The 15,209-nt window shown below is 44.1% G+C and overlaps 1 protein-coding gene across 10 annotated transcripts in view; it reads left to right on the top strand.

The window, feature by feature from the left end:
- Nucleotides 1-15,209, top strand: part of C2CD5 (C2 calcium dependent domain containing 5) — an 85,552-nt gene that overhangs the window by 42,226 nt on the left and 28,117 nt on the right. For 9 of the 10 annotated variants that reach the window (XM_063446668.1, XM_063446667.1, XM_063446665.1 and 6 more), the window contains 2 exons: nucleotides 3,932-4,017; nucleotides 4,831-4,939. In XM_063446668.1, coding sequence (XP_063302738.1) covers nucleotides 3,932-4,017; nucleotides 4,831-4,939 — 195 coding nt within the window. Of the gene's footprint in view, nucleotides 1-3,931; nucleotides 4,018-4,830; nucleotides 4,940-6,979; nucleotides 7,046-15,209 lie in introns of all 10 variants that reach the window. The other variant, XM_063446670.1, reaches the window with a different exon arrangement.

The raw sequence follows: 15,209 nt of genomic DNA, 5'->3' as shown, positions 1-15,209 counted from the left end.
AACTGACACACGCTCTCAAAAGAGCAAAAACAGGCAAGGCACCGGGACCCGATGGCTTCCCCCTCATCTACTATAAGACCTTCTCCACGGACCTCCTCCCGAAACTGCAAGCAGCCCTCAACTCCATTCTAGAAGGAGCTGCGCCAACGGCCCAGTTCACAGCCGCGAACATCACCCTTCTACCTAAGGAGGGGAAAGACCCTACGCTATGCCCAAGCTACCGCCCGATCTCCGTATTAAACACGGACCTTAAACTCCTAGCAAGCGTCCTGGCGGCACGCCTTGCCCCCCTACTTCCATCAACAATCCACCCGGATCAAACGGGATTCATCCCAGGGAGAGAGGTGAGGGACAACACCATCAGAGCCCTGAACATCATAGCACACGCCAGAACACTGAAGACTCCAACGCTCCTCCTATCCACGGACGCAGAAAAAGCGTGGGACCACACTACCTCTCCTGGGTAAAGGCATTATACACGCGCCCGACCGCCCGCATTCGGATCAACGGAGCACTAACGGACCCATTCCAGATCCACAACGGAACAAGGCAGGGCTGCCCGCTATCACCCCTGCTCTTCGCACTGACATTGGAACCCTTCCTGAACAGAATACGACAGAATGACAGCATACGAGGGATAACTATAGGACGGACCCACCACAAGACCCTAGCATACGCAGACGACCTCCTATTTATAGTCACAACCCCAGATCAGACCCTACAAGCCATCCAGTCGGAATTTGAAACATACGGCAGAGTTTCGAATCTCCAAATCAACTCAACGAAGTCGGAAATCCTAGGACTGTCAATACATCACGCTCTCAGGCAGACACTCCAGCGAAAGTACCCATATCGCTGGTGCAACCAGCACATGCGATACCTGGGAGTCTGGCTAACACCAAACCCGGCAGACCTATATGCCCATAACTATGTCCCCATCCTCAAGAAGGCGGTTGAGGAACTACAAACGTGGAACACACACTATATCTCTTGGCTAGGAAGGGTGAACGCAGTCAAGATGACACTTCTGCCTAAGCTTCTTTTCATATTCCAGACGGTGCCAATATTGGCCCCGGATTCCTTCTTCTCGACCCTGAAATCGGAGGTCCGCAGGTTTGTATGGAAGGGCAGGTCCCCGCGCATAGCTCATTCTCAACTGACACTGCCCAAACTCCGAGGGGGACTGGCACTCCCCGATTTCGGAAAATATTATCAGGCGACACACCTTAACAGGCTCTTGAGCTGGACATCGGAGGGAAGCACGAAACTATGGGCCCAACTGGAATCAGAAATAACCAACTGCAACCTGCGTGCCTTGCCATGGATTACGAAAACCGCGTACCGCCACATGCGAATACAGAACCCATTCGTAACGGCGACTATGCAGGTCTGGCACAGACACGGCACGAAACACTACTTGACAACGGACCCAGGTCCGCTACTCCCACTGACAGGTAACCCGGATTTCCCGGCCGGAGACCAGAGCCAGCTACCCAGCCTGACCAAACACATCCCAACCCTGCGTATTAAAGACGTACTCAGTCGACCATTCGCAGTTCCCGGACCAACCACTCACATTCACGCATACCCTAGCACGGGCGCAGATCGTGCAATACATTAAATCAATCCCACAAAGACCCTGCCTACAACGGGAGCTGACGCAGTTTGAAACGTTATGCACGCAGGACCAGGAACCGACCCGGGCCGTATCCCAAATCTATTCAGCCATCGTAGTAAACAGATATATTCTGGCACCACCATGCATCAGACGCTGGGAGGAAGACATCAACGAGTCCCTAACTGACGCAGACTGGGACAAAATCATCACCCACGTACAGAAAACACCGGGCTCGGCGAGACTACAGGAGAATTCATACAAAATCCTGACCAGGTGGTACATCACCCCATCGAGCCTCCACGCTAGGGACAACCAGATCCCAGACACATGCTGGCGATGCGAAACAGAGACGGGCACATTTACCCATAACTGGTGGGAATGCGCCCGTATTCGGCCCTTCTGGGAAGCGATACGCAAAGCGATACGGGACATAACAGACGAGACCCTACCGCGGACACCAACCGCCTTCCTCCTCCATCATACTACCATACCGACGCCAGCTAACACCAGATCGGTCATCCCGAGACTCCTTAACGCGGCCAAGGCCACGATCCCCACGTTTTGGAAACAGACAAACACGCCACCCATAAGAAGATGGGTAGAGGAAGTGGAGGACATAAGAAAATACGAGGACGTGAAGGCAACTACCCCGAAACAGAGGGAGAACTACACAAACCGTTGGTTCTACTGGCTACGCCACATTAACTCAGACGACTTTCTACCACATCTTGCAGAACCGTAAGCAGAGACGCGAAGAGTGCAATGGAGGCCCAGAGGTCCCCCGAATGTGGCCCCGGGGAGGGCAGCTCTGGGGCGGCGATGGGGGGCATCACCCTTCCCTACCCCACGGAACCCCTCCCCCCCCCACCCGAACAGACACACGACCACTTAATATAACCCAGACACACCACGGCATTACCCTGACTACACCTCGGTAGACCAGATCACTGAACCGAGCAGACGCGCACCGCTCACAGACGACCCACAGGCCACTGAAACCGAGACACATACACCCAAACCCTGAAGACGACCACAGGACCACACATACACCTACTAAACAGCCCATACACCCACGAGAGACTTGGGCACGGCACCCACAAAGAGAGCCACGTAACAGACCAGCCATACACAGCCCAGCTACAGACCTTGACACGACCCTAAAATATAACGAGACGAGACACTGACCGACGCCAAATCGACCACACAATACACCGTGACACACAAAGGCACAAACACCCACACACGGCCAGCATAACCCACACCGTTTATCGACCCAGTCGAGACAGACACCCAGGACGGATACATGCCACCCACCAGGGACTCTCGAAAGAGATAGAACCTAATGTATTACACAACTTCAGAAGGAGACCCCATGATCGTATACCCACCAAACAGAGAACCCCAAACACCGAGAACACACACTTCAACACATAAGAACCGACCACAGTACAAGCAGACGTGGGTCAAGGCCACAAACAACCACACCGATTCGCAGATAGCACACACAAAGATACAAACTGAGAAGTATTGCAATAAGTTAGCCTCGACGTAGGCGAAATGTTAGTTACCTTTGTTATATAAGCAGAGCATCTACATAGGCGTTTTTCTCTTGATGATATTTTACCATAACAAGCAGAGCCTCTGCGTAGGCGCATTTCCAAGTTCTTGGGATATACGAACAGAGCCTCTGCGTAGGCGGTTTCCTTCTGATTATGTTTTGCCATACCAAACAGAGCCTCTGCGTAGGCACATCCCCAAGTACCTGAGATATACGAACAGAGCCTCTGCGTAGGCAATGATGCCACGAAAGTATTCATATATGCTTTGTGAATGTTTAACATAAGAGAACGTAATAAAAACAATTTAACACAAAGTACCCCATTATTGGTGGGTCCTACACTAAAATGTGGGGGGCAAATAAATTAGTGTAGGACCCACCAATAATGGGGTACTTTGAAAGTAGTGGGTGTGCTTAACAACATATGGCCATATGGTGGAACCAAATCCCCATATTTATACTGAGTTAGGCATTTTAGTAGCCTTCTTTGTTTCTTATATTTTTTTTGTAGTCTGAGTGCGCCACAACTATTTATTCTCTCATTCAAGTAGAAATACAGGCTTTTCTGGGTGTGATGGGAAGCAAGTCTCACAGACTGTGCTGTGATCTACTTTAACACACCATCACTCTTTCTCTGGAGCACTGTGGTCTTTGCATGATCCCTGAAATGATATCTTTTCATGTTAAATGGCCATTCATTAAGTGTGTAGAATCCGTTATTGTACTAAGTGTGTTTCTGTAACGATTCTCTACAGGAATGGGAAGTGGCAGCGCTGGGAGAGATGGAGGTGCATTTAAAGCCCTCCTCAGGCAGCAGACACAGACTGCGTTGGAGCAGAGGGTAAGCGTCTACTAGACATCTTCTCAGTCTCCAGCCACTTTGATATCTGCTTATTTCATAAATCTGCAACTTTCTGTAAAAACTACAATTTCCTGATGCTGTCATTAAAGGGACACTCCAGGCACCCAGACGACTTCAGCTAATTGAAGTGGTCTGAGTGCTGTGCCTCTATTGCACTTAGTGCTGCAATGTAAAACATGTTCCAGAGAACTGCAATGTTTACATTGCCGCTCCAAGTCTAATAGACAGCCACTAGAGGGCTTCCAGAATCCAATCTGATTCTATCTGATGCTGGACGTCCTCACTGACCTCAACGTCAGATTTTCCCCATAGGAATGCATTGAATAATTCAGGTAAGTAGCTGAAGGGGAAGCGACAAGGGATGGGCTGCGGGAGGGAGGGGGGCACTTCGGGATCCTGCAGTTTCCTGGCACGGAAGAGTCCCTTTAAATTAGAAAGCACAGCCCTCTTGTACTTTTACCACTTGTTAGGTCTCTGTCACCTCTGTCCAATCAAATATTAAATCTTATGCTGATTTCCTCCAATTAACCCTTGCCGCTGTCCCCTCTCATTGTTTTCCAATTGTTAGGGCTAGTTTTTTTTGATGCCGTGCAACCTGTGCTGTTAGACATTACTGGTGAGGTGACAGCACCATTCCCTTTACATTGGCATGGGGTAATGTTGGAAAAAGTCAGGATTTATTCCCAATTCTGTGAACAGTTAGCTTATCGTGTCTTTCTATTGTTTAAGTTATGATGGTTATCATTGTGTTCTTTTTTGATGATTAATTTGCCACTTGCAATATCTTTCCAGGAGTTCCCCTTTTTCACACTAACTGCATTTCCGCCAGGATTCCTTGTACATGTTGGTGGTGTTGTTAGCGCTCGCTCTGTGAAACTCCTGGATCGCATTCACAATCCCGGTGTGTATGTCTGTTTTATTAGTTTTTTTTATCACATAGTGTTTTTTGCAAACCGTTTCATTTTAGCAAAAGGAAATTGGTGTGAGACGGTAAACGTTCCGTTTTGCTGTGATTTGGTCTTAAGCTAATGCCAGCCATGCTCCTGTTTTCATTGCAGAGGGATATAATCGCCTCGCTGAACGTGTGGATGCTCACTCTTTGTAACCTCGTTCTAGTTTCATCAAACCTCCTTGTCTGTTAATGAAGAAAGTTTATTCATGAATGATTTAACAAAGCCTTTTCAGTCTTGATTCTGAGAGTCGTATGTAGATGGATAGCCAATCTCAGAGTATGTTAACGTTCTCTGTGTTTAACCCCTTTAGGACCAAACTTCTGGAATAAAAGGGAATCATGACATGTCACACATGTCATGTGTCCTTAAGGGGTTAAGGAGTATTCTGTGTAAGGTATCTCTGAAGGTTTCTGGCTTTAGGAATACTGTATAAGGGGTTGGGAGTGTTGACTGTAAGGGTCTCTGAAAGTATTCTATATTTACAGTATAAAAGGATCCCTTGAGTAGTTTGTACTTGTGACTGCTTTATGTAGGGATCTTTGGAGATGGATGGAGCTGTATATAGAGGTCTCTGAGGGTTGAGAGTGCTGTGTGTATGGGTCTCTGAGGGTTGCGAGTGCTGTATATTAGAGTTCTCTGAGGGTTGTGAGTGCTGTATATACGGGGGTCTCCGAGGGTTAGAAACATAGAATGAGACGGCAGATAAGAACCATTAGGCCCATCTAGTCTGCCCAGTTTTCTAAATACTTTCATTAGTCCCTGGCCTTATCTTATAGTTAGGATAGCCTTATGCCTATCCCACGCATGCTTAAACTCCTTTACTGTGTTAACCTCTACCACTTCATCTGGAAGGCTATTCCATGCATCCACTACCCTCTCAGTAAAGTAAAGGGTTGAGGTGTGTATAAGGGTCTCTGAGGGCTGAGAGTGGTGTGTTTGTGTGTAATAAAGGGGTCTGTGTGTGGTGTGAGGTGTGTGGTTATATGTATGTGTGGGTGTGTCTCTGAGGGTTGTGAGTGCTGTATATTAGGGGTCTTTTAGTAATGGTTGCCACTACTCTTATTTTAGTTCTGTTACTCGTTGCATATTGTATTCCTGTAGCATAAATATTAACATTTTGTCCCTTCTCTAATTGTGAAAATTTCAACTGGGTGAATCTTTTATTTATTTTTATTTTTTAGATATGGTGGTGTAAAATCTGTTAACAAAGATGGGTGGAAATGTGCTGTTTTATGAATGCTTCCTTCTTTCCTTCCCTTTTCCTTCCCTTTTCCTGCCTTTCTGTTCATTTTGACTCGGATGTTTTACTTGTTTGGCTTTCAGCACAAACAGTTTGAATGACAGGGTTACACAATGCGCAGTGAAAAGCAATCTCTGTATTCGTGGTGCCAGTGGCCTGTAAAATCTGTGTAATGCAATCACTTTCAATATGCATTTTGCCAGTAACGTGGCTGCGCAATGCACAGATTGAATCTTATTCCTTGCGAGGTTGGACCGGTGTCTTTTCAACCAGCTGCTCGAACATAATTATTGTTGATTCTAACGCTTCAGAAAAGCTCTTTGATGGACATTTTATAATATACTTTCACAAATATTTAAGAAAAATGGGAGCAAACTGAGGGTCCCAGTGTTTCCATCACTGCATGCTCTTGGCAAATCGGCAGGATGTGTTCGTCAAAGAGCTTTTCTTTACCCTGTAGGTCATGAACAGATGCCCTTTGAACCTTAAGAAGAGATGAATAAAGTAAATTCTGACACAGTGGGAAAATAATTTATTTAATAGCACGGATTTAACTTTAAATGTTTCATTTGCAAAATAATACTTTTGGCCATGACTCTAGCAAGTTTTTCTAAATCCTTCAATTCCAAACTTTTATTAACTGTGCTGTCTGTGTCTTTCTAGTTCTCTGTGTAAACTGTGCTCGTCTCTGTACTTCTGACGTTTCTGCTTCTGTAACTGACCTACTAATTTGCTGTTTTAAACTCAGCCTTTGTCGGGATAATGGGTAACACAAGATCTTACAAACTGCTAGACTGGAATAGTTACAATTCAGGTATTTTAATAGTGTTTACATAAAATACATTTATATGACGGTAAAAATAATGGCAGCTCAGTGAAGAATTTAGTGTGGAAGGTTTGCGCTGTGAATCCCAGTGCAGCCGCTGGAACCAAACCACAATGTTTGCCTATATCCCTAAAAATAAAATGTTTACATTGCACATACTCAGGTAACCTCTGCATAATTCGGGCACTGCCGATTCTTAGTGATCCTTTAAGACTTACACCATCATGCCCTTTAAATGCATAGCCCATTCGTGTTAGTATATGTAATATAGAAACAAAAAATAGCAGATATGGCTAAACAAGCAATATACGCTATATAAAAGGGATAGCACATAAAAAATGAGGATACAACCTTATGATAGGGTGGGATCTTGTATCAAATCTAAAACATAAATATAATAATATGGTGAAGTATGAATGGACAAAAACACAAGTATCCAGGAGGTAGAGAACTTACAACAGGTATAGTCGTTCTGCGTTTATCTCCCTTAAAGGGTATAGGTAGCGGTTCGCTGTACAGCATACACGTGGAATTCCTCCAAATGTTAAGTCCTCAAAATAGGCAAAAACAAGAGAGATACATAGAATAGTACTGTATAAAAATATCAAAAATTTATTACACTGATTGTTACACTGAAGTACAGATATTTTTATACAGTACTATTCTATGTATCTCTCTTGTTTTTGCCTATTTTGAGGACTTAACATTTGGAGGAATTCCACGTGTATGCTGTACAGCGAACCGCTACCTATACCCTTTAAGGGAGATAAACGCAGAACGACTATACCTGTTGTAAGTTCTCTACCTCCTGGATACTTGTGTTTTTGTCCATTCATACTTCACCATATTATTATATTTATGTTTTAGATTTGATACAAGATCCCACCCTATCATAAGGTTGTATCCTCATTTTTTATGTGCTATCCCTTTTATATAGCGTATATTGCTTGTTTAGCCATATCTGCTATTTTTTGTTTCTATATTACCTATTATTGAGTGAGTGAGGTACACTCTTGGTGACAGCACATTTTCTATCTCTACGGTTGGATTAACGCTATAGTACACACCTTTCGTGTTAGTATATGTAACTGGTATAATGTGGGACTGTGTGAGGATAGTGTAGATGCTGTGCTCGCACCATATTGTCTGATAATGTTTCCTAATGCCAATATAGTAAACCACTCTAGTCTGCCTGGACGTCTTCTTCACAGCATCAGCACGATCATGCCACGGGACCGGTTGCCCACACTCTGCCTCTCGTATTTGAGTGTGAGTGGATAGTGGGGACTGGACAAACATGGCGTAAGGGAGCACAGGTTTCCGTTAATTAGTTGCTCCAGAGAATCATTGTTTTTTGTTTTTTTAACCCACTCAACAGCTTGAAATCAAATGAACTCTCCAAATACATAAACCAGTTTAATTTGCTCCGTTGCTTTATGCGTGAAGTGTCCGTGTTTTTTTTTTGTTTTTGTTTTTTTTCATTTCACGAAAAGTACAGATTTCAAGAACAATTTTCACTTTTAGAACTTCCCCCCTCGGCTGTCAGTCAGACAACTGGTCCTGATGCTTCCTGGTTTGCAAAGACTTCTCATGTAGATTTATTGGGAAGTGTAAAAACATGAGCATAAGACACCACCTAGGAGGTTTGTCAATCCATGGCTTCCATACTCTCTTACTTTACCTACACCCAGGCAAAGGGTCCGCCACCTGCTGTGTTGTAATAGGAGAGGCCATACCTCACTTTTCTCTCGCCCCACACCTGTTGCAATGCTATGAGCTCTTTGGGAAACATTTTATTTTTTATATAACGGCAGGGGGGGGGGAGGGCAGGAAGGGGGGGGAGGGCAGGAAGGGGGGGATCTTGATTCCTAAATGTAGTGAGTTATTTATTAGCAGACACTGACTTGCTCTGAAGTAACATTTGCACATTCAGCAGTAATATCTGGAGATTTGAGAAAACCCCTAAACTGCCTGTGGAATTTGTGGGGGTTTATTTCTTTGAACATGGATAGGCATTTAGATAGGGAACCCTTCTTCACTTGGGAGTTCGTTATTTATTAAGATCCATTTTTTGGATCAGCTAGTGTTCGATGCCTACAGGAAACTGGAAGGAAACTGTGGTAGTGTGGAAGGTGTCTTGACTGTGAGTGTGTGTTGTTTCTTTAAATTTGTGTTAAAGATTTAGCAAATATCATCACAATGCAGTTAAACTCCGGTCCTGATACAGCTTACATTGCATTCAATAGGAGAAACTGACTTATCAAAGTCTGTATTTTTAAAAGTGGAGCAATCACCATGGAAATTAGCAGGCACATTCCATTGACTTCTACATTTTTGCACCTCTTTTTAGAAACAAAATTCAAGGTGGATTCAAAGTGCATTTCAAATTTAAAGGAACACTATAGCACTAGGAATACAAATGTGTATTCCTAACACTTAGTGCCCTGGTAGCCATTTATGTCCCAAGCACCCACCTGTAGGTAGGAAAAAAGGTCTTTTCTCCCTCAGAGCCGCTCTCCACACTCTCTCTCTCTCTCTGACGTCCCGCCTCCTTAACTGAGATCAAGATTCATGGTCTCAGCCAATACTATGTTTTTTTTTATTCTTTATTTTGTCATGCATAGAGAAAACAAGATTACATTTACGCCAGCAATGCCACAACGGCTTATGCCAGAGTTTCCATAAACATAGAAAAAACAGTTGCATGGCATGGATAAAACAGTGCACATTTTTTAAATTTAAGAAGAGCAAACTTAGTGTGGTGTAGGTCCTAGCGTGCGTGACTATATAAGCTTTTCACTGGTTAGGTTAGTAAGAGTGTCTTAGATAAGACCTGTGGAGTTTAGTAGTATTACACGCTCATAAAATAGGAGCAGGGAATAGGTCTATGTGTCTAGGGCCATGTCAGGTAACTCAGGGAGGAATGTCATCTCACCGTAATCGAGTGACCCTGAAGGAGCTCAGGCTGGTTAGTCATGACCTTTAGTCAGCGCTTAAGGGAAGCAGGCCACCAGATGTACTAGTAACTGGGTGCTAAGTGTTTATGGGGTTGGACAGGAGACATAAGTACAAGTGTAAAGCACGAGTATTAAATCGCATGCAGTAGCTAGCTATATTGCAGTGCCGTGTGTGAGAGGGAACAGCGGGCTATTGCTATGGCATATTTAGTGTCCCCTTGTACCCATCTTGCTCAGCCTATGCCCTTAGCTGTCAGGCACAGTCCAGACCTTTTTGCAGGGTAGCATGAGCCATCCATCATGTCTCTTGCATCGGTGGGGACTGGTTCCCTGTAGCTGCCGGCTGTCCTCTCTATGCGAGCTTGAGCACCGTATCGTCGGGTCTGTGAGGTCCACAGAGGCTTTCGCTGGTGCCTGTTGCGTGCTGGTCTCCGCTGGGTCAGTGGCTTAAGCGCGGTTCTCTGCCGCCTTGAGTGTCGTCGGTGGCTTCTCACCTGGATCATTACCCTCTCATTTTGGTCCACCGCCATGTTGCGGCCAGTCTGGTAAGCTGAGCCTGCAAGGCGTTCGTCGGCATAGGAGGCAGCTGCTTGAGTGGGTGGCTGCTTGTCCGCTGTGCGGTTAGCGACTTGGTTGAGGTCAGCTTGTTCTTGCTTGCGGGTATAGCTGGTGTGGGCTTTCCTGCTGGCGGGAGCAGTTGCCTGCGATGGCGCCCCTTGCTTGATTGCTTCCTGCTATAAGGTGTGCCTATGTGGCGGGAGCGTGTGTGCGGCAAAGGCAGTGCATACACTTCTGGGGCTTGTGTCATGGCTTGGCGTTCTTCCAGTTTGCTCCAGAAGGCTGCAAATATGGCATTCAGCCGTGCTATAATGTCATTTCCCGTTATCGTGTTGAGTGTGCCAGTGGCTTTTGCCGCCATTTTGGGGTCAGCGGGCTCCGTCTGAGGTCGCCGATCCGCTATCCTGGTGGGCACTCCCGGGACCGGGATAACCCCATCGCTGGTCCATAGGGAGGGAACGAAGGTTCAGTAACCCGTTTTCAGCCGTTGAGGGCTGCGGGGGAGCGGCCGGCTCCTCCACAACACCCATGCTTCCAGGCCGCAGGTTTCTCTCCATTAGGTTTTGTCAGTTATGCTGATTCTTTGGCATCTGCATGTGCCCCTTGATTTTACCTCTCCGGTAGTGTCACTTTGGAGTCGGTTGAGCGCCGTTTGTGGCTGATTTACCGCAGTTTTGTCTATTACTGCCGGAGCAGTTCTTTCCTGCGACCGCTCAGTTCAGCGGTCAGGCCCCGCCCCAATACTATTTTTTTTTATTTTTTTTATTTTAATAGGAAAGCATTGGGGAGGCTAGTGCGCATGTACTGCTCCAATTCGATGTCTCTATAACCGCCTCTAGAGACATTTAAATATTTAAATGAAAGAATTGGCCTTCCTACACAATGTCGGGGTTAGAACGAGCAGGGTGGGTGGACATAGCACCCAGGCCACTTCCCATGGAGATAATGTGCTCTGGGTGCCTATAGAGTTCCTTAAAGGTCTAAATTGCCAAACTGGAACATTTCTAAAAAGTCCGTTATGCTTTCAATTCAGCTACTCTGACTTTAAAGTTGAAATGCACTTTGGATTTTTTTTTTTTTTATGTGAAATACCATGGATTTATCGCTCTCCAAATTTTCTTATTGATTGACAGGTGTAAAAGGTGGAGCTTATAACATTGACGGGGAGCCAACATAGAGGCATCCATTTCTAGGATATATTTAAATACAGTGATGTGCATTTCTACCTTTCATTTTATTTCTTCGCAATATTTGTTCAATATAAAAGCGTGGGATGTGCCAGTTCCTTTAACATGCTATTACCTCTGGTGGGCCGTTGTCTGCCGGTGGCACACATTGATTATAACGTGCAGATAGCAGCAAGCTCTGGGGAGGAATTTGGTTATATAATACATGTGACTAATCTTGAAACCTCAGCAAAATATTGTTTAGATGTGGCCAGCTGCTGTAAATCTTTTAATGCCCCCTATTCTGTCACACAAAACTTTCACTGCTTGTAAAGAGCCAGTGTCCGTGTGTTTTTACTGAGGATTGTACTTCCTGTCAGAAGAGGAACAATTTAGTTCTATCCTAGAGCTTTTTTCTACGGACAGTGGGATTATCCAGCACTCAGGACTAATTCTGCCCATTATACGCTGTGAATTAGCACTAGTACAGCCGGACACATTCCCTCAATCTGTTAGAGAGGTTGTGCCCACATTTAAAGTCTGAAAACACAGTGTCTCATTTTAAAGTTGTTCAAAATTCACTACTAATGAGGATTACATCCATCCTGCAATGTTCACTGTTTTATGCTCCTCCTGGGGCCTTTTAAAGGGACATTGTAGGCACTGTAACTTTATCTCATTGAAGTGGTTATAGTGTCTGGTTTCACCTGGTGCCATCCTTCCATTCAGTGTTAAACTGTATTTAATATTTTAATGCTAAATGAGAGTCCCCAGAAGGTCACCCCCTCTGTGCTGTTTGGACTAATAAGAAAGCATTAACCTGAGCAGAAATGGATGGCTGGGATTGACTGAGAGTGTCAGCTGAGCGCTTTTAGCCTATCACAGCTGGTATGAATTGGTATGGCTAGAAGGAAGTGTGTAATATCTGCCTTACCCACACTTCTAGTGGGTGCGGAGCTATGGAAGCCAGGGACACTCATTCAGTGTTAAACTGCTCAAAAAATGGTTTAGCTCTAAGTCGAGGGTCAGTGCCAGGGGATTTCAGGCACTATAACCACTTTAATGAGATGAAATGTTCATAGTGTCTAAAGTGTCCCTTTAAGGATGGCTATATGCCTGTTTTGAGGTCTATTTGTGGGAAACTATGATTGTGAATTAAGGTAATGCCCATTTTAACCCAATGACCTCTCTATGGGGATTACATTTCTATCTGAATCCTACATGCAGATACTGCATTAAAGGACACTCTAGGCATCAACAAAAACTTTAGCATACTGAAGCAGTGTTGGTGTATAGACCATGCTCCTCCAGTCTCGCTGCTCAATTCTCTGCCATTTAGGCATTAAAGTACGTTGTTTCTGTTTATGCAGCCCTAGCCACACCTCTCCTGGCTAGGACTGACACAGTCTGCATGAAAAAAGGTTTAATTTTCAACCTAATGATAACTTACTTTAGACTGTTTTAGGAAGTGTAAACAATAAATTATCCCTTACAGGAAGTGTTTAGGAAGACTGTGCAAGTCACATGCAGGGAGGTGTGCCTAGGGTTTGCATAAACAAAGTGATTTAACTCCTAAATGGCAGAGAATTGAGCAGTGAGACTGCAGGGGCATGTTCTATACACCACAACTGCTTCATTAACCTAAAGCTGTTTTGGTGACTATAGTGTGTCCCTTTTAACTGTTTTTCTCACCTGTCTGGAATTTGTATAAGATTGTACTTTTAACTTTATCCTTGCTATAGTATAACTGCAGGGGGTTTATTTTCCATTTCCCAATTACCACTGATTCTTCCAATTAAATACAATCCGTTTTTACGCCTTACCCATCTCATAGTGTTAGTGTCACACAGGGTTATTCTATGAAGTAAGAAATGTCAGGAATGCAATGTGAATTTAACATTTTTAAATAAAATCTCTGAATTGGAAATCTTATCGAAGTCTGCTGTGTTTTCAGTTTGGCTATGAATTCCTGTTGAGGCACGCTTAAATAATATTACTGTATTGTTTTGTAGGAGGAGGTAACTTATGACGTGTAAAAGCTAGAACATATTCTAACAATGCTAGAAGGAACAGCATAATGTAAGAAATAATCTATTCGTTGGAGTTCCTTACTGTCTTTAGATAAGATGAGTCTCTTGGCTTTTGTCATTTTTAAGGGAGGATGTTTGTTTCCACGCTTTAAAGTGGTTTTGGTGCTTGGTATCTTTTTTTAACTGTATAAATAAAGTTAGATTTTTAATTAAAATTAAACTTGCATTCAAATCTGGTTGTAAAATGCATGAACGGGATACACAGAGAATTGCTCGGTTCCATTTAAATACCATCTGATATTTCAACCAATAAATCAGTCTTCTGCAAAACAAAGCATTCTAGAAACCATTTTAAATCTGAAATAACACTTAACAGAAAGGCAAACTTTGTGATATTTAATGCTCCCCAACCTGTGGCTGAAACCAAGAACTGTTTTATCATGGCCCGTGTTTGATGTAGGTTACACGTAGGGCCATTTCTTTCTGTCTGCATTTCACTGAGCTGCCATCGTTTTCTGTGTGTTAAATCACAAACCCCGAGCATGCATCGATCTACCCATTTCTGGCTCTCGTCTGCTAACTTCCATGAAACCCGTAGTACACTGAGCTTTGCTTCTGCCACAGACTAGCGTATTCTCTGCACCTTGCTGGACACGCTTTACCCTTTATTTATACTTGAATTACTTTACCTTAATGTGCAGTGTACACATGCTTTATTGAATCCTCAGTGGCGTTTTGTGGCCCCATGTGAGACCTGAAATAAGAAGCTGCTTGTCTGTAAATTGCAGACCATTTAGTGCTTTTCATGCATTCCTCCCGCACTCCTATAGCCGTGTTTTCTTTATACTCAGCTTGTGTTGGCATGAGAGGTAAGTTCTCCGAGCTTCTCCTGTGTTCGATTATTTTACCCCCCAGCACAGCTATGAAAGTTCTGGGGTTTTATCTCACACTGCCTTATTTCTATCTGATTAATCTGATCCAACATTTTGGCTTTGCACTATCCCTCCATTAAATATTATGGAACAGCTCTCAAACACTCTCCTTGTTGTGCATGCTTTGTGGCAAACAGTATTATTTTGTAATGTTAGTGTCTGCTAGAAGCTGGTGTGAAGCAGTTGGAATGGTTTACAAATTCTGAAGCCAAAAATGAATTCTAGTAATAGGGCATTAAGATAAGCGGTTTTGATCAACCTGTAAGAGAATGCAGATCAGTCCTTGCCATCAGGTGTTTTATCCCGATACGGGTAGAAGGGGCAGGCCTCTTGCCTATATGGCTGACTGGGTATAGATCTTATTTGGCTGTGTTTATGATTTGGTTCTTATATGCTGATTTAACAGGAAAATCTGATCCTGTTTAGTTACAGGTTGCGATTACTTGCCTATTCTTAAATATCACAATACTGTGACTGCCCCCAATAGCAAAACAACTGAAACAAATACA

The sequence above is a fragment of the Pelobates fuscus genome, chromosome 3, assembly GCF_036172605.1.
Source record: "Pelobates fuscus isolate aPelFus1 chromosome 3, aPelFus1.pri, whole genome shotgun sequence".
In the NCBI taxonomy this organism is placed as follows: domain Eukaryota; kingdom Metazoa; phylum Chordata; class Amphibia; order Anura; family Pelobatidae; genus Pelobates; species Pelobates fuscus.
Note: the sequence above shows the minus strand (reverse complement) of the source record. Positions and strands in the feature narration are given on the sequence as shown.